Raw genomic sequence first — 15,223 nt, forward strand, 5'->3', positions numbered from 1 at the left:
GACGTAGCTGGGCAGCGGCTCGTACACAGGAACACAGACACGTGGTGTAGCGGCTGGTGTCAGTGCCCCACCTACTCCCTCCCACTTATCGTTTTGGGTCACGCAAGGCTGACTTCTTGCTGCCAGTACCAGAGACCCTGTGCTGAGGGCTTTCTTTGCCCCAGAAGCCCCTAAGCCTGGTGTAGGACCAGCTGGAAGTGCCAGGTTGTCGAGTGTGGGAGGACCCTCAGGTGAGAGGACCCTGAGGCATGTTCTGTACTGAGTCACGGGCTCTGCAGCGACATTGGACCCTGGTCACCCGAGGTGGTAACTTGCTTAATAACACCCTTCACTGGCTGCTCTCCCTCCTCTGTCTCATGCTCCGACTCCCTACTGGTGTTTTCTAGAGTCACCTCCCAAATAAATGAATTAGGCTTGAATCCTTTCTCAGCTTCTGGAGGAACCTGAACCAAGATACACAGGCACAGGTACACACGTCAAGGGTCTCCCACAGGCATTCACACATGTGCAATGGACACACAATCACATACAAGCAGTCAGAGTCACATGTGGGCACACAGACACACAGTCACATGCCTTCATCCATTCCATATGCTCTCGAGAGGGGGCCAGAATGAACTGACAGGACCCTCCGTCTAGAAGCACTGGGATCCTTAGTATAAAACCCCTCCTGCTTGTCCTTCAAATCCCCTTCTCCTGGAAGCACCCCCATCTCTCCTGCCAACAGCAGGACACCTTCAGTGCTGAGCCAGAACCCCTGGAAGGACACTCAGAGGGCTCAGGCTGCTCGGTGGTGCTTTCCCTCTCTGGTTCCCCTGGAACAGAGGCTCTGGTTCATGACCTGCCTCCCCCACCAAGCCCGGCACAGGGGCAGCTATATAGCTGACCCTCCGTAATGCCCGGTGACCCCAGAACAGCGTGGGGCATGCAGCTGGCATTGCACGGACCCTGCTGGAATAGAATTGTCTGCTCCTGACCCCATAGCAAGCCCCTCTCTGAGTCCCAGCATCACTGGGGACCTTGGGAAGGATTTACTGGTGTTCCTCAGGCCCATGGGTTCCAGGGATTGAATTGTCAGCCAAGTTTGGTGACTTTTCCCTGTGCCAAGCCAGGGCTGAGTGCCCAGGACCCCCCTGTGATCAGTAGGGTGTGGTCCCCGCTCTCATGGAGGTCATAGCCCAGGGGGAGACAGATGAGAAAGCTCTCCAGCATATAAGCAGTGAGGGGGATGGAGGCATGAGGGGTGTCTGGGGTGGGGCCAGCAGAGGTGTCTCTGAGAAGGTGATGTCGAGGCTGAGGCCCGAAAGACTGAATGAGCAAAGTGATCAGCTGGGGGACGAGCAGCCAGGCAGAGGGAACAGCCAGTGCAAAGGGCCTCAGGAGGGTCTGAGCATGAGGGAGGCCAGTGTGGCATGATGAGGAAGGGGAGACCAAAGAGGCCTGCCTACAATTGCCTCCAGCCCTTCCTCCATGAAGTCCAGCTGACCACATCCACCCATTGAGGCCAGAAGGGCCTTAGAGGACACCTATGGGTGTCCTTGTTGTACAGACGGGGAAACCGAGACCTGAGATGTGATCACAGAGCAGGTTGGGGTCAAAGCTGGGCCTTGTCGAGTCTGGGTCCCTGGCCAGGGCATCATAGCTGAGTGACCGTCCCCTGGCTCCTCAAAGGCAGGGCAGGGCTGTCCAGGCCCTCATGGTGACTAGGGTACCTCAATCATGTCCTGGGACTACCACATCAGGATCACCGGGGCACTTGTTATAAATGTGGGCTCCCAGCCCCACCCAGACCCTTGGTGTCAGAGGCTCTGGCTGGTCTGGGAGTTGGCATTTAAACCAGCTGCACACTAGATTCTGGAAATGCGTGCCCCAGGGGCCTGGCCTCAGCAGTCTCACTCTCTTTGATGACCAGCTGAATGACCCTTCTATGGCCCTGCTTCTCAAACTGAGGGTGGGGGGTGGTCATGAAACCACAGGATAAGCTGGGGCATCTTCCTGAATGTCAGTGAGACTTGGAATTAACTGGTCCATCATTAAAACATTAATTTGATATTAAAAATATATTAAAAAGAAGAGTAGATGCTAAGCTTACTTGACGATTTAAGATGAAATACAAGACAACAAAGGACTTTCTGGTGTGGTGTTGGCTGCCTTGGGAAAGTTTCAGCCCCCATCCCTGCTGTTGGGGCTCTCTTAAATTTTACCGGGGCCTGAACTATTTAAGGGTTCTTTGTTCTTCTTCCTGTAGTCGTTAGGATTAAGGGTTCAGGCTGTGAAGACAGACAGGCTTGGGTTCAAATCCTGGCTCCCTATTTACTAACTCTGTGCCTCAGCATCCCCATCAGTAAAATGGGCATAATAGTGTACTGCTCCTGGGGTTGTAGCTAAAACTTCACACAGCTTTTGGTCTTCAGTGACTCCTTGGTAAATGAAAACTGTCAGTTATCTTTTTTTGCTGGCCCTATTGCAGGCTGGTTCACCATACCACAATTCAGGGCTGCCTGGAAGAGAGAAATCTGATTATCCTCTGGTTTCTTGGGTACCTGGCCCTATCTTCCCACCCCAAATGTTCTGGGGGCCCCGAGGAGCTGTGGCCTGCATCCTTCTATCTTGCCCAAGTTCCCTGGGCGTGGGCTGATGTCTCCAAACTCCCCTCGTCTGGGCAGTGGGACATGAGGACAAAGAGTTGCTCTGGCTACTATAGACAGGACACTGTGCTCCCCCTGGCCTCACCAGCAGACTGAAGTCCAAGGGGTTCCGTGACTTGCCCAGGGCCACAGAGCCAGCCCACAGTCTAGGGCTGTGCAGTCCTAGGGCTACAATACTGTAGCCACCAGCCACATGTGGCTGCTTACATTTTAATTAAATAAAATTGAACAAAATTTAAAATTCCATTCCTTAGGTATAGTAGCCACATTTCAAGTGTTTAATAGTCACATGTGACCAGTGGCTAACTTGTTGGGCAGTGCGGAGACAGAACATTTCCTCATCACAGAAACTGCTCTCGGTCACACGGATCTAGGGGGGCAGTTCTCAGCCTTGGCGCCCACTAGACTCACCTGGAGAGCTTTTAAGAAACACTGGCGCCTGGCCCCACCTGCAGAGGTTCGAGTGGCAGCCAGGTCTGAGAACTGCTGCTCTAAAGCCCTGTTTGCATTGTCTACTGGAGTGGTTTCTCAAACGGAAATGGTTCATATTGAATTCAGACCTTTTGTGAGTGTCTTCATCCCACTGCCAGCCCATGTGTACAGAGCCAAGGCTGGGGGGTAGGGCTCAGTTTTGTGGAGTTCCCTCTCTTACCACAGTCTGGCTGCCTTGGCCCTTTCCCCTTTCCCTGGGCAATGTGAAAGGGAGGCCCAGCATCTCTCATGGGGTTGCCTGAGGCTATGGGAGAGAGGCCATGCGTCATGCTTGTCATGCTTACAGGAGGCTGGTAGAAGTACCCAGAGGCGTCCCTATCTGACTTGTGTGGATGGTGTGGAATGTGGCTACCGGCCAGCTCTGTGTCTTTCTGGAAACTTGTCCCAGGGACCCCTGGGTCCCTTGACATTACTGTCCCAGGAATTGCCATGGCAAGTTTAGTCATGCTACCCACTGTTCGCTACATGCAAGCACAGGCCCAAGCTGGACGCTTACCCAGAGTGGCCACTGCTCTTGGATGGAGGTGCAGGGCTAGATGAGGTTGAAGGTTTGGGGCTCCATGGGACCTCTCCCCACTTTGAGGTGGGCCTGCCACATAGAAGGCTGACCTGCAGAGGCACGCCAATTTCACAGCGGGTTCCCCCAAGGCCCAGAATTGCAATGGGTCTTCCAGGAGACGGTCACCCAGCAGGGGTCACTCTCACAACAGACCTGGTACCAGAGCTCCATCTATGAGTGGTCTCTTTTGACTCACCTCAGCCCTAGGAGAGGACATGTACCCTTGAGCAGGTGGTCTGGGAGTGATGACAGGGTGAGAGGCCCTCGCAAGGGGCCCTGTGTTTGTACCCTGGGCTTTGTACCAGGAGAGAGACACTTCTGCCATAGGGGGGCTTGGAAAAGAAGCTCTCTTTGAGCCCCCTCACCATGGAGACCTCCCCAATATTAAAGCTCTTCCAAACCTGAGCGTCCCCTCCTCCCATGGAGGTCCCAGTGAGAAATGGAGTTCAATCTGGTCAAGGTGGCATGGGGTGGGGACTGCTCCACCAGCACATGGAGGCACCGATCTTGGTTTATGCGGCTGTGCCAGTGGTGGATCCTAGGTTGTCCATGTGGTTTTGGCAGAGCTGACCTCTGCATTTTTATAGTGAGTAAATGAGCAAGAGGGAGTGGGGCATCCCCAGCTCCTCCTCCCTGAGGGGTAAGGAGAGTAGACAGTGGGATCTGGAAAGACCAGCGAGGGTGAGTAAAATCTTCCAGTGCCTTTCATTTCGAGCAGAATTGACATTTGAAAATCATTTTACAGAAGGGTTTCATAAATTCAATTCTGTAGATTATGAACTTTTGTAGACCAGGGGTGTTCTATAGCTAGAACTGACAAAAACCAAACCAAACCAAAGACAGCACCTAACAAGAAGAATGAATGAACCCTTATGTGTAATACATACATTTTTTTGTATTTTAATTTTTTTTCTTCCTTAATGTTTTCACTTTAAATGTTTGGCCAGTAGGCAAGAGAATAACTGAATAAAATGCAAATGTTGGTGGGAAGGCTTGAAAATTGTCATTTGAACGGTGCTGAACAATTTCAGGGTGTGTGTAAGTGATACTATACATGTTTTAAGCGGAATTTCATATGGTATAACTTAAGTGAGCCTGAACATTTCTAATATACAGGAACCAATTTTAAGTCAAACCACAGCAAAGATGGGATTAAATGTATTTATTTCCTGTGTCTGGCCCCAGACCTTCCAAGTGCAAAGAGACTCTCTTCTCCACATGTCAGCTCCCCCCACTGCCAGTCTCTGAGTTCACTGGATTGGGCTCTGGTTTGGAGGTCCAGGGACACACCATCTTAGGTCTCAGTATGTCATGAGAAACCTCAGGGCCTGGCCAGATCTTAAGCAGTGTTGAAGTACGGCCAATCCATACTTAACCAGAGAGGTCATGGAAGGTTCCCAAATCTTGAAAAATTTCCAGTCCAGATCAGGTCCAGGTTGGGAAGATGCCCAGAGTGAGGTGGAGGGATGGGGGCGGGGAGGAAAGGTCCAGGGACAGCAGAAAGTGAGCAAGGACGGCCTCTGGTGGCCAGGCCCTTGGATTGTCTCCTTCTCTTTTAAACATGTAATTTACAAGCGGACCCTCAAGGCTGAGGGTCCTGAGACGGCCAGGCTGCGTCACGCTCTCATATCACAAATGGGGAAACTGAGGTTATTTTTCCTGAGGTCACACAGCGAATCAGGGCAAGAACTCAGAACAGAACCCAGGCAGGCCTCTCCACTCCACGGATGTGATTCCGAGTGACTAGCGTCCTTTTAAACGGACACCTGTTTTAAGCGCGTTCGGAGGAGCGAACCACTTAACAGAATTCCCGAAGGGCGAATACTTGGCTCTTAATGGGGTACTGGGACAAAAGCCGGCCTCGCGGGCTCTTTAAGAGGACACAAACACAACGAGCCACAATCTCCACTTCCGGGATCTTTAACGCGTTCACTAAGGCTGGTTAATCCCAGCCCCGCCCTCATGGCATCTTGGGAGATGTAGTCCCACCTTCCTCCAGACACAAGGACGAGGGCGCCTCGGAACTGCATTTCCCAGAAGGCCGTGGTCGCCATCTCGTTAGCCGGGCAACGGGTCGGTAGGGCGAACGCCTCATCCTGGACTTTTTAATTTCTCAGGGGGGATGAGTGACGGTGGACATAGGCCTTTGGCGGCACCGTCCGTAGGCTGCCTGGCCTGGTGGCGCTGGACGCGGAGACTATGGAGCCAGCCATACAGGTCTCCTTCCGGTCGCGGGGCGAAAAGCCGAGGCGCCGCGTTTCCTTTAACCACGGTGGGCGGGGCGAGGCGAAGCGACCCGCGTTGCTATTGGCGGCGGTTGGGGGCGCGGAAACTGAACGGGACGCAACGGCAGCCGCTGCTTCCTCAGGCTCGTCCGGCGCCTTGGGCGCTCCCGGCCCCGCCATGGCCGCGCCCTGCCCGGTAAGTTCCTGCCAGAGGCGGCCGCCCGGGCCTTAGTCTCCCCGCGTAGCCGGACGCAGGGTTCGGAGCCGGTCTTCTCTGGCCCCAGTTTACCCTCTGAGCAGGGGGCGCTGAGTCTGGGCACCTGGTGAACGCTTCCTGCAAGCCAGGCTCTCGAGCTACCCGGGCTGATAAACCAGACTCTGCTGCCAGGATTTGCATCCTTTCGGGGGAGACACTAGTACGGCCCTACTGGAGGTGTGACCTGGGGCCAGTGCCGGGTCTCTGGCTTCTGTCTCGTTATCCTGAGCAGTGGATGGCTGAATGGGGGCTTGTTGAGGGTGCACCCTGTTCCGACGTGTGGGAACAGAAGGCCCCCGGGATGCCTGGGACAGCCCAGGCCTGCAGTGTGACCTGGGTCAGGCTGCCCTCTCAGAGTCCCAGGACCTTTCGGAGGCTAGAGGCGAGCGCGCCAAAGCCCCTCTTTTTGAGAGGTTGTTTTGAACATGAACCTGAACCTGCCTGGTCCTCTGGCTGGGTTGAAAGTCAAGGAGACTGTGTGGGGGCCTCTTGGCTTCCTTAGGTGTCTGGGTATGTGAGTAGAGGGCCCAGAGGAGGAACCAGGCCTTTTGACTCCTAATGATGTTTCCTCCATCACCCCAATATATAAACCACCTTTGGGGGAGATGAGGAACCAGCAAACCTGTGGGATTGGAAGAGAGGGTGCTGGGAGATTTCAGGCGTCCCTTGGTTAGGGGCGGATTTGAACTTGCCTCTAGAGAGTGTGCTGTTTTACCCTTGTTTTTCCAGCAAGCTCAGGTGGAGCAGTTTCTGCTCTGTGCCCTGCTCTCCTCCAGCTGCCATTCCTTCTTTTGCTGAAAGGGGGACTCAGGCAGGTGTGCTGGGGGTGGAGCTGGGCACGGAGCCGTGGGAGCCTTTGTTCTGGTTACAGCTCCCTGGAGTCCTTGCTCTGCCCCAAGGACATTTTTTACCCCAGGAGGAGGCTTTGCTGGGCTCCCTGGTGCCCCCAAAATGCTTCTTCGAGGTTTAAGATATTTGGGGTAGGGGGAGATGTTTGCAGGACTGGGCTATAACTCTCCAACATGAATTGCTGTTGGATGGAGAGAGTCTGGAATATTATCTCCATGTCTTCCTAAGCTACTGCTTCTCTAATGTAGGGTGGAGCGGAGATAGTTGTAAAGCCACCCGGGGCTTCTCAGGGTTCACTGGCCAGTCCGAGGTGGGATTGAAGGTGTGGGATCTGATTCCTGAGATGGGGGGTGCTGAAAGTTCCCATTTTCTCTCCTTGGGTCTTTTTTTTTTAAAGATTATTTATTTTTACTTATTTTATTTTTTTATTTTTTGGCTGCATTGGGTTTTTATTGCTGCGTACTGGCTTTCTCTAGTTGTGGAGAACAGGGGCTGCTCTTCTTTTTGGTGCGAGGGCTTCTCATTGTGGTGGCTTCTCTTGTTGCGGAGCATGAGGTCTAGGTGTGTGGGTTTCACTAGTTGTGGCACCGGGGCTCAGTATTTGAGGCTCAAGAGCACTAGTAGTCGTGGCACACGGGCTTAGTTGCTCCGTGGCATGTGGGATCTTACTGTCCCAGGGATCAAAGCTGTGTCCCCTGCATTGGCAGGCAGATTCTTAACCACTGTGCCTCCGGGAAGTCTCTTCTTGGGTCTTTTGAAAAATAACTGAGATGTTATTCACATAAAATTCACCCTTTTGAAGTGTAAAATTTAGTGGTTTTTATTTTATTTATATGTATATATTTTACTACAATTTTTTTTCCCCTTTTGGCTATGTTGGGTCTTCATAGTTTCACGCAGGCTTTCTCTAGTTGTGGCGAGAGGGGGCAACTCTTTGTTGCAGTGCACCAGCTTCTCTTTGCAGTGGCTTCTCTTGTTGAGGAGCATGGGCTCGAGGCGCATGAGCTTCAGTAGTTGCAGCACACAGGCTCTAGGGCACAGGCTCAGTAGCTGTGGCACACGGGCTTAGTTGCTCCACCACATGTGGGATCTTATATAACAGGAATCGAACCTGTGTCCCCTGCATTGGCAGATGGATTCTTAACCACTGCACCACCAGGGAAGTCCAGTTTGGTGGTTTTTAGTACACTCACAATATTGTGCAACCATCACTGTCTATTTCCAGAACCTTTTTGTCACCCCAAAGAGAAGTCCATACCCGTTAAGCAGTTGCTCCCCTTCTTCCCCATTCCCCCATCCCCCCAGTCCCAGCAAACACTAATCTGTTTTCTCTCTATATAGATTTGCCTATTCTGGACATTTCATATAAGTGGAATCAGACAAAATGTGGCCTCTGGTGTCTTTCATTTAACATAATGTTTTCAAGGTTTATTCTTGTTGTAGCATGTGTCAGTACTTCACTCCTTTTTATGACTGAATAGTATTCTGTTGTGTGGATATACCACATTTTTTTTATCCATTTGTCTGTTGATGAACATTAAGGTTTGTCCACTTTTGGACTATTATGAATGACACTGCTATGAACATTTGTGTACAAGTTTTTGTGTGCAAATGCTTTCAACTCTTATTGGTATTTTCCTACATTTGCTGGGTCATTTGATAATTTTGCTTAACTTTTTAAAAAATTTTATTTATTATTTATTGGCTGCATTGGGTCTTCGTTGCTGTGTGAGCTTTCTCTAGTTGCAGTGAGTGGGTGCTACTCTTCGTTGCCGTGCTTGGGCTTCTCATTGTGGTGGCTTCTCTTGTTGTGGAGCACGGGCTCTAGGCTCTCGGGCTTCAGTAGTAGTGGCATGTGGGCTCAGTAGTTGTGGCTCGAGGGCTCTAGAGTACAGGCTCAGTAGTTGTGACACACGGGCTTAGTTGCCCCACAGTGTGTGGGATCTTCCCAGACCAGGCATTGAACACGTGTCCCCTGCACTGGCAGGTGAATTCTTAACCACTGTGCAGCCAGGGAAGTCCCTATGTTTAAGTTTTTGAGGAACTTCCAAACTGTTTTCTACAGTGACTGTTTTTCCTTTTTTTTAAAAAAATATTGTTTTGTCTATTCTGGCTGTCATACATTTTAAGTGAATTTTAGGATGAGCTTGTCAATTTCTACCAAAAAAAGGCACCTGAGATTTTGACAGGGATTCTGTTGACTCTGTAGATCAATTTGAGGAGTATTGCATCTTAACAATATTAAGTTTTCCCAGCTATGAACATGGGACGTCTTTCCATTTATCTAGGTCTTTTTATGCTTCTTTCAGTGATGCTTTTTAGCTCTCATATATATATGTCTTGCACTTCTTTTGTTAAGTTATTCCTAAGTATTTTGTTCTTTTTTACATATCATAAATGGAATTGTTATCATACTTTTATTTTTCACATTGTTCATGGTTGGTGTACTTGATTTTTGTATATTGATTTTTGTATCCTGTAACTTTGATGAACTTGTTTATTAGTTCTAATAGTTTCTTAGTGATTCCTTGGGATTTTTCTATGTACAAGATCATGCCTTGAGCATTTTTAAATGCTCCTGGCTGTTATAGGAAGAATCTTGGCCCTGGGGAAGCCCGTTTCTCATCCATGCTTCATACATTTGACCCTGGCTCTCCCTCAGGAGGACCCCTCGTTGGAGAGGCATTTTAAGGGCCACCGAGATGCAGTTACCTGTGTGGACTTCAGTCTCAACACAAAACAGCTGGGTAAGAGAGGCATCTTGTCCTAGGCACTACATTATGAGCTGAGAAGGTCGAGTTTCTACCCGGGAGGTGTGGCATTGGGGGAGCAGGGCACAGTGAGGACCCAGGTGCCCTGTGTAGACTTCCCTCCTGCTTCAGCCAGCCAGCTCTCTGGGTGCTAGGCTCTATGAGCTCCATTCTGCATGTAGAGTGTGAGGCTCAGAAAGGTTGGAGGCCTTGCTAAGGTCTCACAGCCTCTGAGGGTAGGACCTGGTTCTGGGCTTTTCCCTGCACACCCCATCCACCTCTCAAGTCTGGCCTGCAGAATGGGCCCTAAACAGTGGCTTTTTCCTCAGGTCTTTATTGATTCTGTTGCCCACAGTAGCACGGGCACAGCTTCTTGTTGGAGATGCCTCCCAGTGAGAAGGATGTGGAGCAGAGCCGGGTGCTCCCCTCCCCCCACCGCCCTCATGCTGCAGCTGAGCTCCCTCCTTGGCCACTTGTGGGTTCATACACAGCTGTCATGGTCGCAGCTTTCCTGTTTCTATGGACCAGGCTCCCGCTTCATCCAGTTGGTCAAGGTCCCCTGCTAGAGGCGGCTGGTCTCACGATAGGCTGGAGATTAAGAGGAAACCAAAGTCATATTTGGTCTGTTCTGGGGACCTCCGCTAGGCTTCTGATGGGTCCTCTTAATGGTAAAATGCCCACTGGGTCGAGCTGGCGCCCCAGTTTTGGGAGGACTTGCTCTTTAGAACCTCAGAGTGTGCCTGTGGGGAGACCTGGGGCCCTTGGTTACAGCCCAGGGCTGGTTCCTGTGTGGGCCTGCTGCCTGGAGAGGTGACAGGCCATAGGTTCTCCAGACTCCCCCTCAGCAGTCACTGGAGGTGGCCTGTCCCCATGGGGCAAGCAGAGCTGGACTGTCCCAGCTGCCCCCCCGCTCCGGCGTCCTGGTGGAGGCTCCAGGCCCTCCTGAGCCGAGGGTCACGGCGTGCGCTCTCTGCTCAGCCAGCGGCTCCATGGACTCGTGCCTCATGGTGTGGCACATGAAGCCCCAGTCACGCGCCTACCGCTTCGCCGGCCACAAGGATGCTGTCACCTGCGTGAACTTCTCCCCTTCGGGACACCTCCTTGCCTCGGGCTCCCGCGACAAGACTGTCCGCATCTGGGTACCCAACGTGTGAGTTAAAGACTTGAAAGGGCTTATCTGAGTCTGGGCGCTGGTGCTGGACTGGTCACAGTGGGACATCTGCCCCACTTCCGAGAGGTGCCATCAGAAGCTGGGGCCTCCAGTGGGGCCCTCCCTGCAGGGCCAACAGGGAGATTCTGGGCTGACCTCAGCCACCCGGGAAGGGATCCCACCCGGTGCTGCTTGCACGAGGGTGAGGCAGGCGGGGGGCTTTGCTTCTGTGGGGGAGGCTCTGGCTTCCCTTTTGGGGGACTGGGGTACTTAGGCCTGGATTGGCTTTGGGAGGGTCCTCAGGGGTAGGGAGAGCTTCGATGTGCCCTTATGTTGCTGTTATGTGTTTATGGGCTTCCTGACCCTGGATACCTGTCCCTGCAGCAAAGGCGAGTCAACAGTGTTTCGTGCACATACAGCCACAGTGAGGAGTGTCCATTTCTGTAGTGATGGCCAGTCCTTCGTGACAGCCTCCGACGACAAGACAGTAAAGGTGTGGTCGACTCATCGCCAGAAATTCCTGTTCTCCCTGAGCCAGCACATCAACTGGGTCCGCTGTGCCAAGTGAGAATCATCCTATGTGGAGACAGTTGGAGGGACCCTGGGGGTTGGGGGGACACAGAGGAGTTGCCAGGTGCCAGCATCACAACCTTGGACAAGTTACTTAGCCACTCTTTAATCTTCCTGAGCCTCAACTTCCTCATCTGTGAATAAGAACAATAATAGTTCTCACATCGTATGTTGTCCGAGCTTCACGGAGCTAACACGTGACAAGTAAGTTAGTCCGTTGTCAGCCACGATTGACCCCTGACGTCCATGCTGATGCAGCCCAGGGTGAATCGTCAGGGGCCATCATTAGCAATAGCAACAACAAGATAACGTCGGTACCACCACTAGACATTTTCTTCTAACTCCTCATAGCAGTCCTGCAAGTAGGTAGCATTGTTGCCATTTTGCAGATGAGGAAACTGAGACTCAGAACAGTGCACTATCTTGCCATGGGACACATAGGGAGTAAATGGTAAAGCTGGAATTGGAAGCTTCTGCCTCTAAGGCTTGCCTCCTTTCCCCTGGGATGTTCTGCTCCTCAGAGGTTGATTTTCCTTCAGAGCTGCCAGATGGGGGCCCAGGCTTCTGAGGGGAGTAGGTCTGGAAGCCAGTTCTCCCTTTGGTGTAGGGGCCAGTGCTGTGGGGATGGGGCCAGCTGATTCAAAACACTTTTCAAGGTCTAAGAATTGCAGACACAGCTGTGCCTTCGTCTAGCTTATTCTGTTCTTTTCAAACAGCGATCTCATATGCCACATCTCTGTGCTCTGGAGGAAGAGGTTGGGGTGTGTGGGGACACTGGGAAACCATGGGAGTCTGAGGTCGGGGACTGTTGAGCTGTGTTCTTCTGGGGACCCCGTGAAGTTACTTGTTCTCCCGGGCACCCACTCCTCTGTCCTGGGAGGTGCCTGATTGTTCTGAGAGGCCCTCACCATTGGGCTCCTGAGAACAGAAGAGGCCCGGCCAGCAAACAGGTGTCAAGCCCACACCAGGCCTTTGGTGGTGGGTCCCCAGAACCTGCACCCCTGTTTGTTGGCAGGTTGGTTTTGCTGACCCATTCTCAGAGTTAGGTGTGGGCTCAGGGCACCTGGGAACGGGGTAATGATGCCATTGGTGGGCTCTGGGCCACCTTGATGCTGTAGTACCAGCAGTCAGCACGCATGTTGCCATGTGCCGTCTGCACTGTTGGGGGCCTCGTGTGTGATGCTACTGTCTACCTGCTTACCAGGAGGTAGGCACCTTCTGACCCATCTTGCAGAGAGAAAGGCACTTGCAAGATCATTCAGGGTCAGAGCAGAACATGTGGCCCCTGCATGTTCCTGAGGTCAGGTGGTGGGCAGCTTGGGAAGGGTGGCTGTGGAAGGTGATGTGTGTTGCGCGTGACGTCTGTTGATTGGTGGTGTGACTCGTGCCACTCCTGGTTCAGGTTCTCCCCGGATGGGCGGCTCATCGTGTCCGCTGGTGACGACAAGACTGTCAAGCTGTGGGATAAGACCAGCCGGGAGTGTGTCCACTCGTACTGTGAGCATGGCGGGTGAGTCCCCAGACCCTGTCCTCCTTCTGTAGGCGCTCGAGAAAACCACAGACCTGGGCGTGAAGAGGCCTTAGGGGCCTCCGGTGGCGGCAGTTGGTGCCCACAGCCACGTCTCTGCTGCACCCTGGCTCCGTATCTTTTCGTGTGTGGGTGGAAGGTTCTGCCTCATCCCCATCCCCACAAACAGTAAGGGCGCTTAACATCAAGGTATGAAACTTTTGGGGCCTCTCTTTTCTCTTCACTTTCTAGTTCTCAGAATTGTGACATGTCTGTCTAAAGAAGTTGAATCCAGGCCCCCAAAGGGATGTTAGTATGTTCTCCATGGTGACAACTCTTTAAGTGAAAGGCTAATCAGGTTCTCGAAGCAGATGGTGGCTGTTCATATCATGCTGCGTCATTGAGTGGGACGAGCCTGCATCTGAGCAGGGATTCACCCAGCCTGGGTTCCTGGATGAACCCCAGCTTCTGCCCCTTGTTAGTCTGGGAGCCCCAGGTAAGGGCCCCTCCTGACGGCTGGCCGCGATACCAGGCTGGGTGTCACACATGAGTACATTGAGGGCCGTTGGCTTGTCTCCTAGAAATAGGCGAGCCAGGGGCTCTGGGACCCTGCGGGCCCTTCACGTCTGGGCCTCAGTTGGCGGGGCCTGCCCTGCCTCCTGCTCAGGTGGGGGTGCCCGCTCTAACGGAAAGCCCCTGAGCAGCTGGCTGACCTTTGGCCTGAAGACCACTCTCCCTGCTCGCGTTTAGGAGCGGGTGCTGGGGCTTGCTCCCTGGTCAGTGCCCCTCAGGTCCCTGCTGACCTTCCTCCTTGCCCTCCCTTGGCTGCCTGGTAGAGACACAGGGCAGCAGGGAGGTGTTCTGAGCTGAGGGGACAGCGTGAGCGGCCCCGCAGGGGAACACTGCGTGTTTGGGAGTCTGTTCTGAGCTGGGGCAGACCTTCTACAGCATGTGGTGGCGCCCCTCTTTTCAGCTTTGTCACCTACGTGGACTTCCACCCCAGCGGCACGTGCATTGCCGCTGCCGGCATGGACAGCACGGTGAAGGTGTGGGACGTCCGGACTCACCGGCTCTTGCAGCACTATCAGCGTGAGTGTCCCCTAGTGGCTGCGGTGGGACTGTGCCCTGCCGGGCGCCCGGCTCGGGGCTGCAGGGCTTACATGGGCCTGAGGACAGCCCTGGCCGGCGTGGGGGAGTCCTGGGGCTGCTGGACTCTCCAGGGGTGGGTAGTCTACGACATGGCGGTCCTGGAGCCTCGGCTGGGAGAGAGAGTGTGGTGCTGACTGGCCTGCGCCGGTCCTTTGGTGTCCACTTATGAGGTGGCAGGGCCTCATGCACGCTGCGGGTCAGGTGGGGCCTCAGTGGGGCTCTGGCCAAGGCTGCTCTTGAGGGGCACTTCTCAGGGGCTGCCTGTGCCACTTGCCTCCCCCTGTAATGTGCGCTCTGTCCTCCAGGGCCAAGGTGACAGCCCTGGAGGTGGTGAAGGAGACAGGTCTGTCAGAAGAGGTCAGTGTTGGTAGGACCCTGACCACCTCTGGTTTCACGGTGTCCTCTACAGATGTGGAACCATGAGCTATATGGAGGGTCGATGTGGGGGAGGGGCAGGCTTGGACATCAGCCCCTGGGCTCTTTCCCCTTATTTAATTGTAGCTCCTGGAAGGCAGGCCAGCGGGCTGTCAACATGGGCTGATGTCAGGCTCCAGGAGGGAGGTGGGGGTGGAGGCGGACTTCGGTGAGCTTACAGTGTGAGAGCTGAAGGTACTGGGGTATGGAGCTGGCCCCAGAACAGGTGTGACTGGGCAAAGTCATGAGTCACCCCAGTTGTGGGGATGGGGTCCAGGGAAGGGAGCTGACGAGGGGCCGTAGGAAGAACTGGGAGTTGTGCAGGAGGCAGAATGGGTGGGCAGGCCTGGGGGAACGCTCAGGCCCAAGACCAGGGAGAGTCAGAGCTGGAGTTGTTTGAAGAACTGTGGTTGTTGACTTGGGACTAAGTTTCAAGTCCATGGGCTCACTTCCAAAATTTGCACCTGAAAATGGAAAGGACATATCTGGACAAAGGTGTGGGTTGTGGGGTTTAGAGCTCTCCCCTTGACACCCCTTACAAGCCCTTCCAATTCTCAGATGTTTGAGGCCAGCACTTTCTTGGGATAACAGAGGGAACAGACCTTCCAGGAAGGGGGAGTGGATCCTGGTCTTGAAAAGCACATGGTGGAGGGT

At 53.3% G+C, this 15,223-nt stretch overlaps 1 protein-coding gene across 3 annotated transcripts in view; it reads left to right on the forward strand.

Moving 5' to 3' along the window:
* Positions 1-5,725: 5,725 nt before the first annotated feature.
* Positions 5,726-15,223, forward strand: part of POC1A (POC1 centriolar protein A) — a 74,425-nt gene continuing 64,927 nt past the window's right edge. The window contains exons 1-6 of one of the 3 annotated variants that reach the window (XM_057705580.1): positions 5,726-6,120; positions 9,692-9,776; positions 10,758-10,929; positions 11,314-11,493; positions 12,902-13,009; positions 13,980-14,095. In XM_057705580.1, the coding sequence (XP_057561563.1) occupies positions 5,899-6,120; positions 9,692-9,776; positions 10,758-10,929; positions 11,314-11,493; positions 12,902-13,009; positions 13,980-14,095 (883 nt within the window). In that variant the 5' untranslated portion in view covers positions 5,726-5,898. Of the gene's footprint in view, positions 6,121-9,691; positions 9,777-10,757; positions 10,930-11,313; positions 11,494-12,901; positions 13,010-13,979; positions 14,096-15,223 lie in introns of those variants that run through there. The other 2 variants (XM_057705581.1, XM_057705582.1) reach the window with 2 other exon arrangements.

The sequence above is a fragment of the Hippopotamus amphibius genome, chromosome 13 (assembly GCF_030028045.1).
Source record: "Hippopotamus amphibius kiboko isolate mHipAmp2 chromosome 13, mHipAmp2.hap2, whole genome shotgun sequence".
NCBI classification, from domain to species: Eukaryota; Metazoa; Chordata; class Mammalia; order Artiodactyla; family Hippopotamidae; genus Hippopotamus; species Hippopotamus amphibius.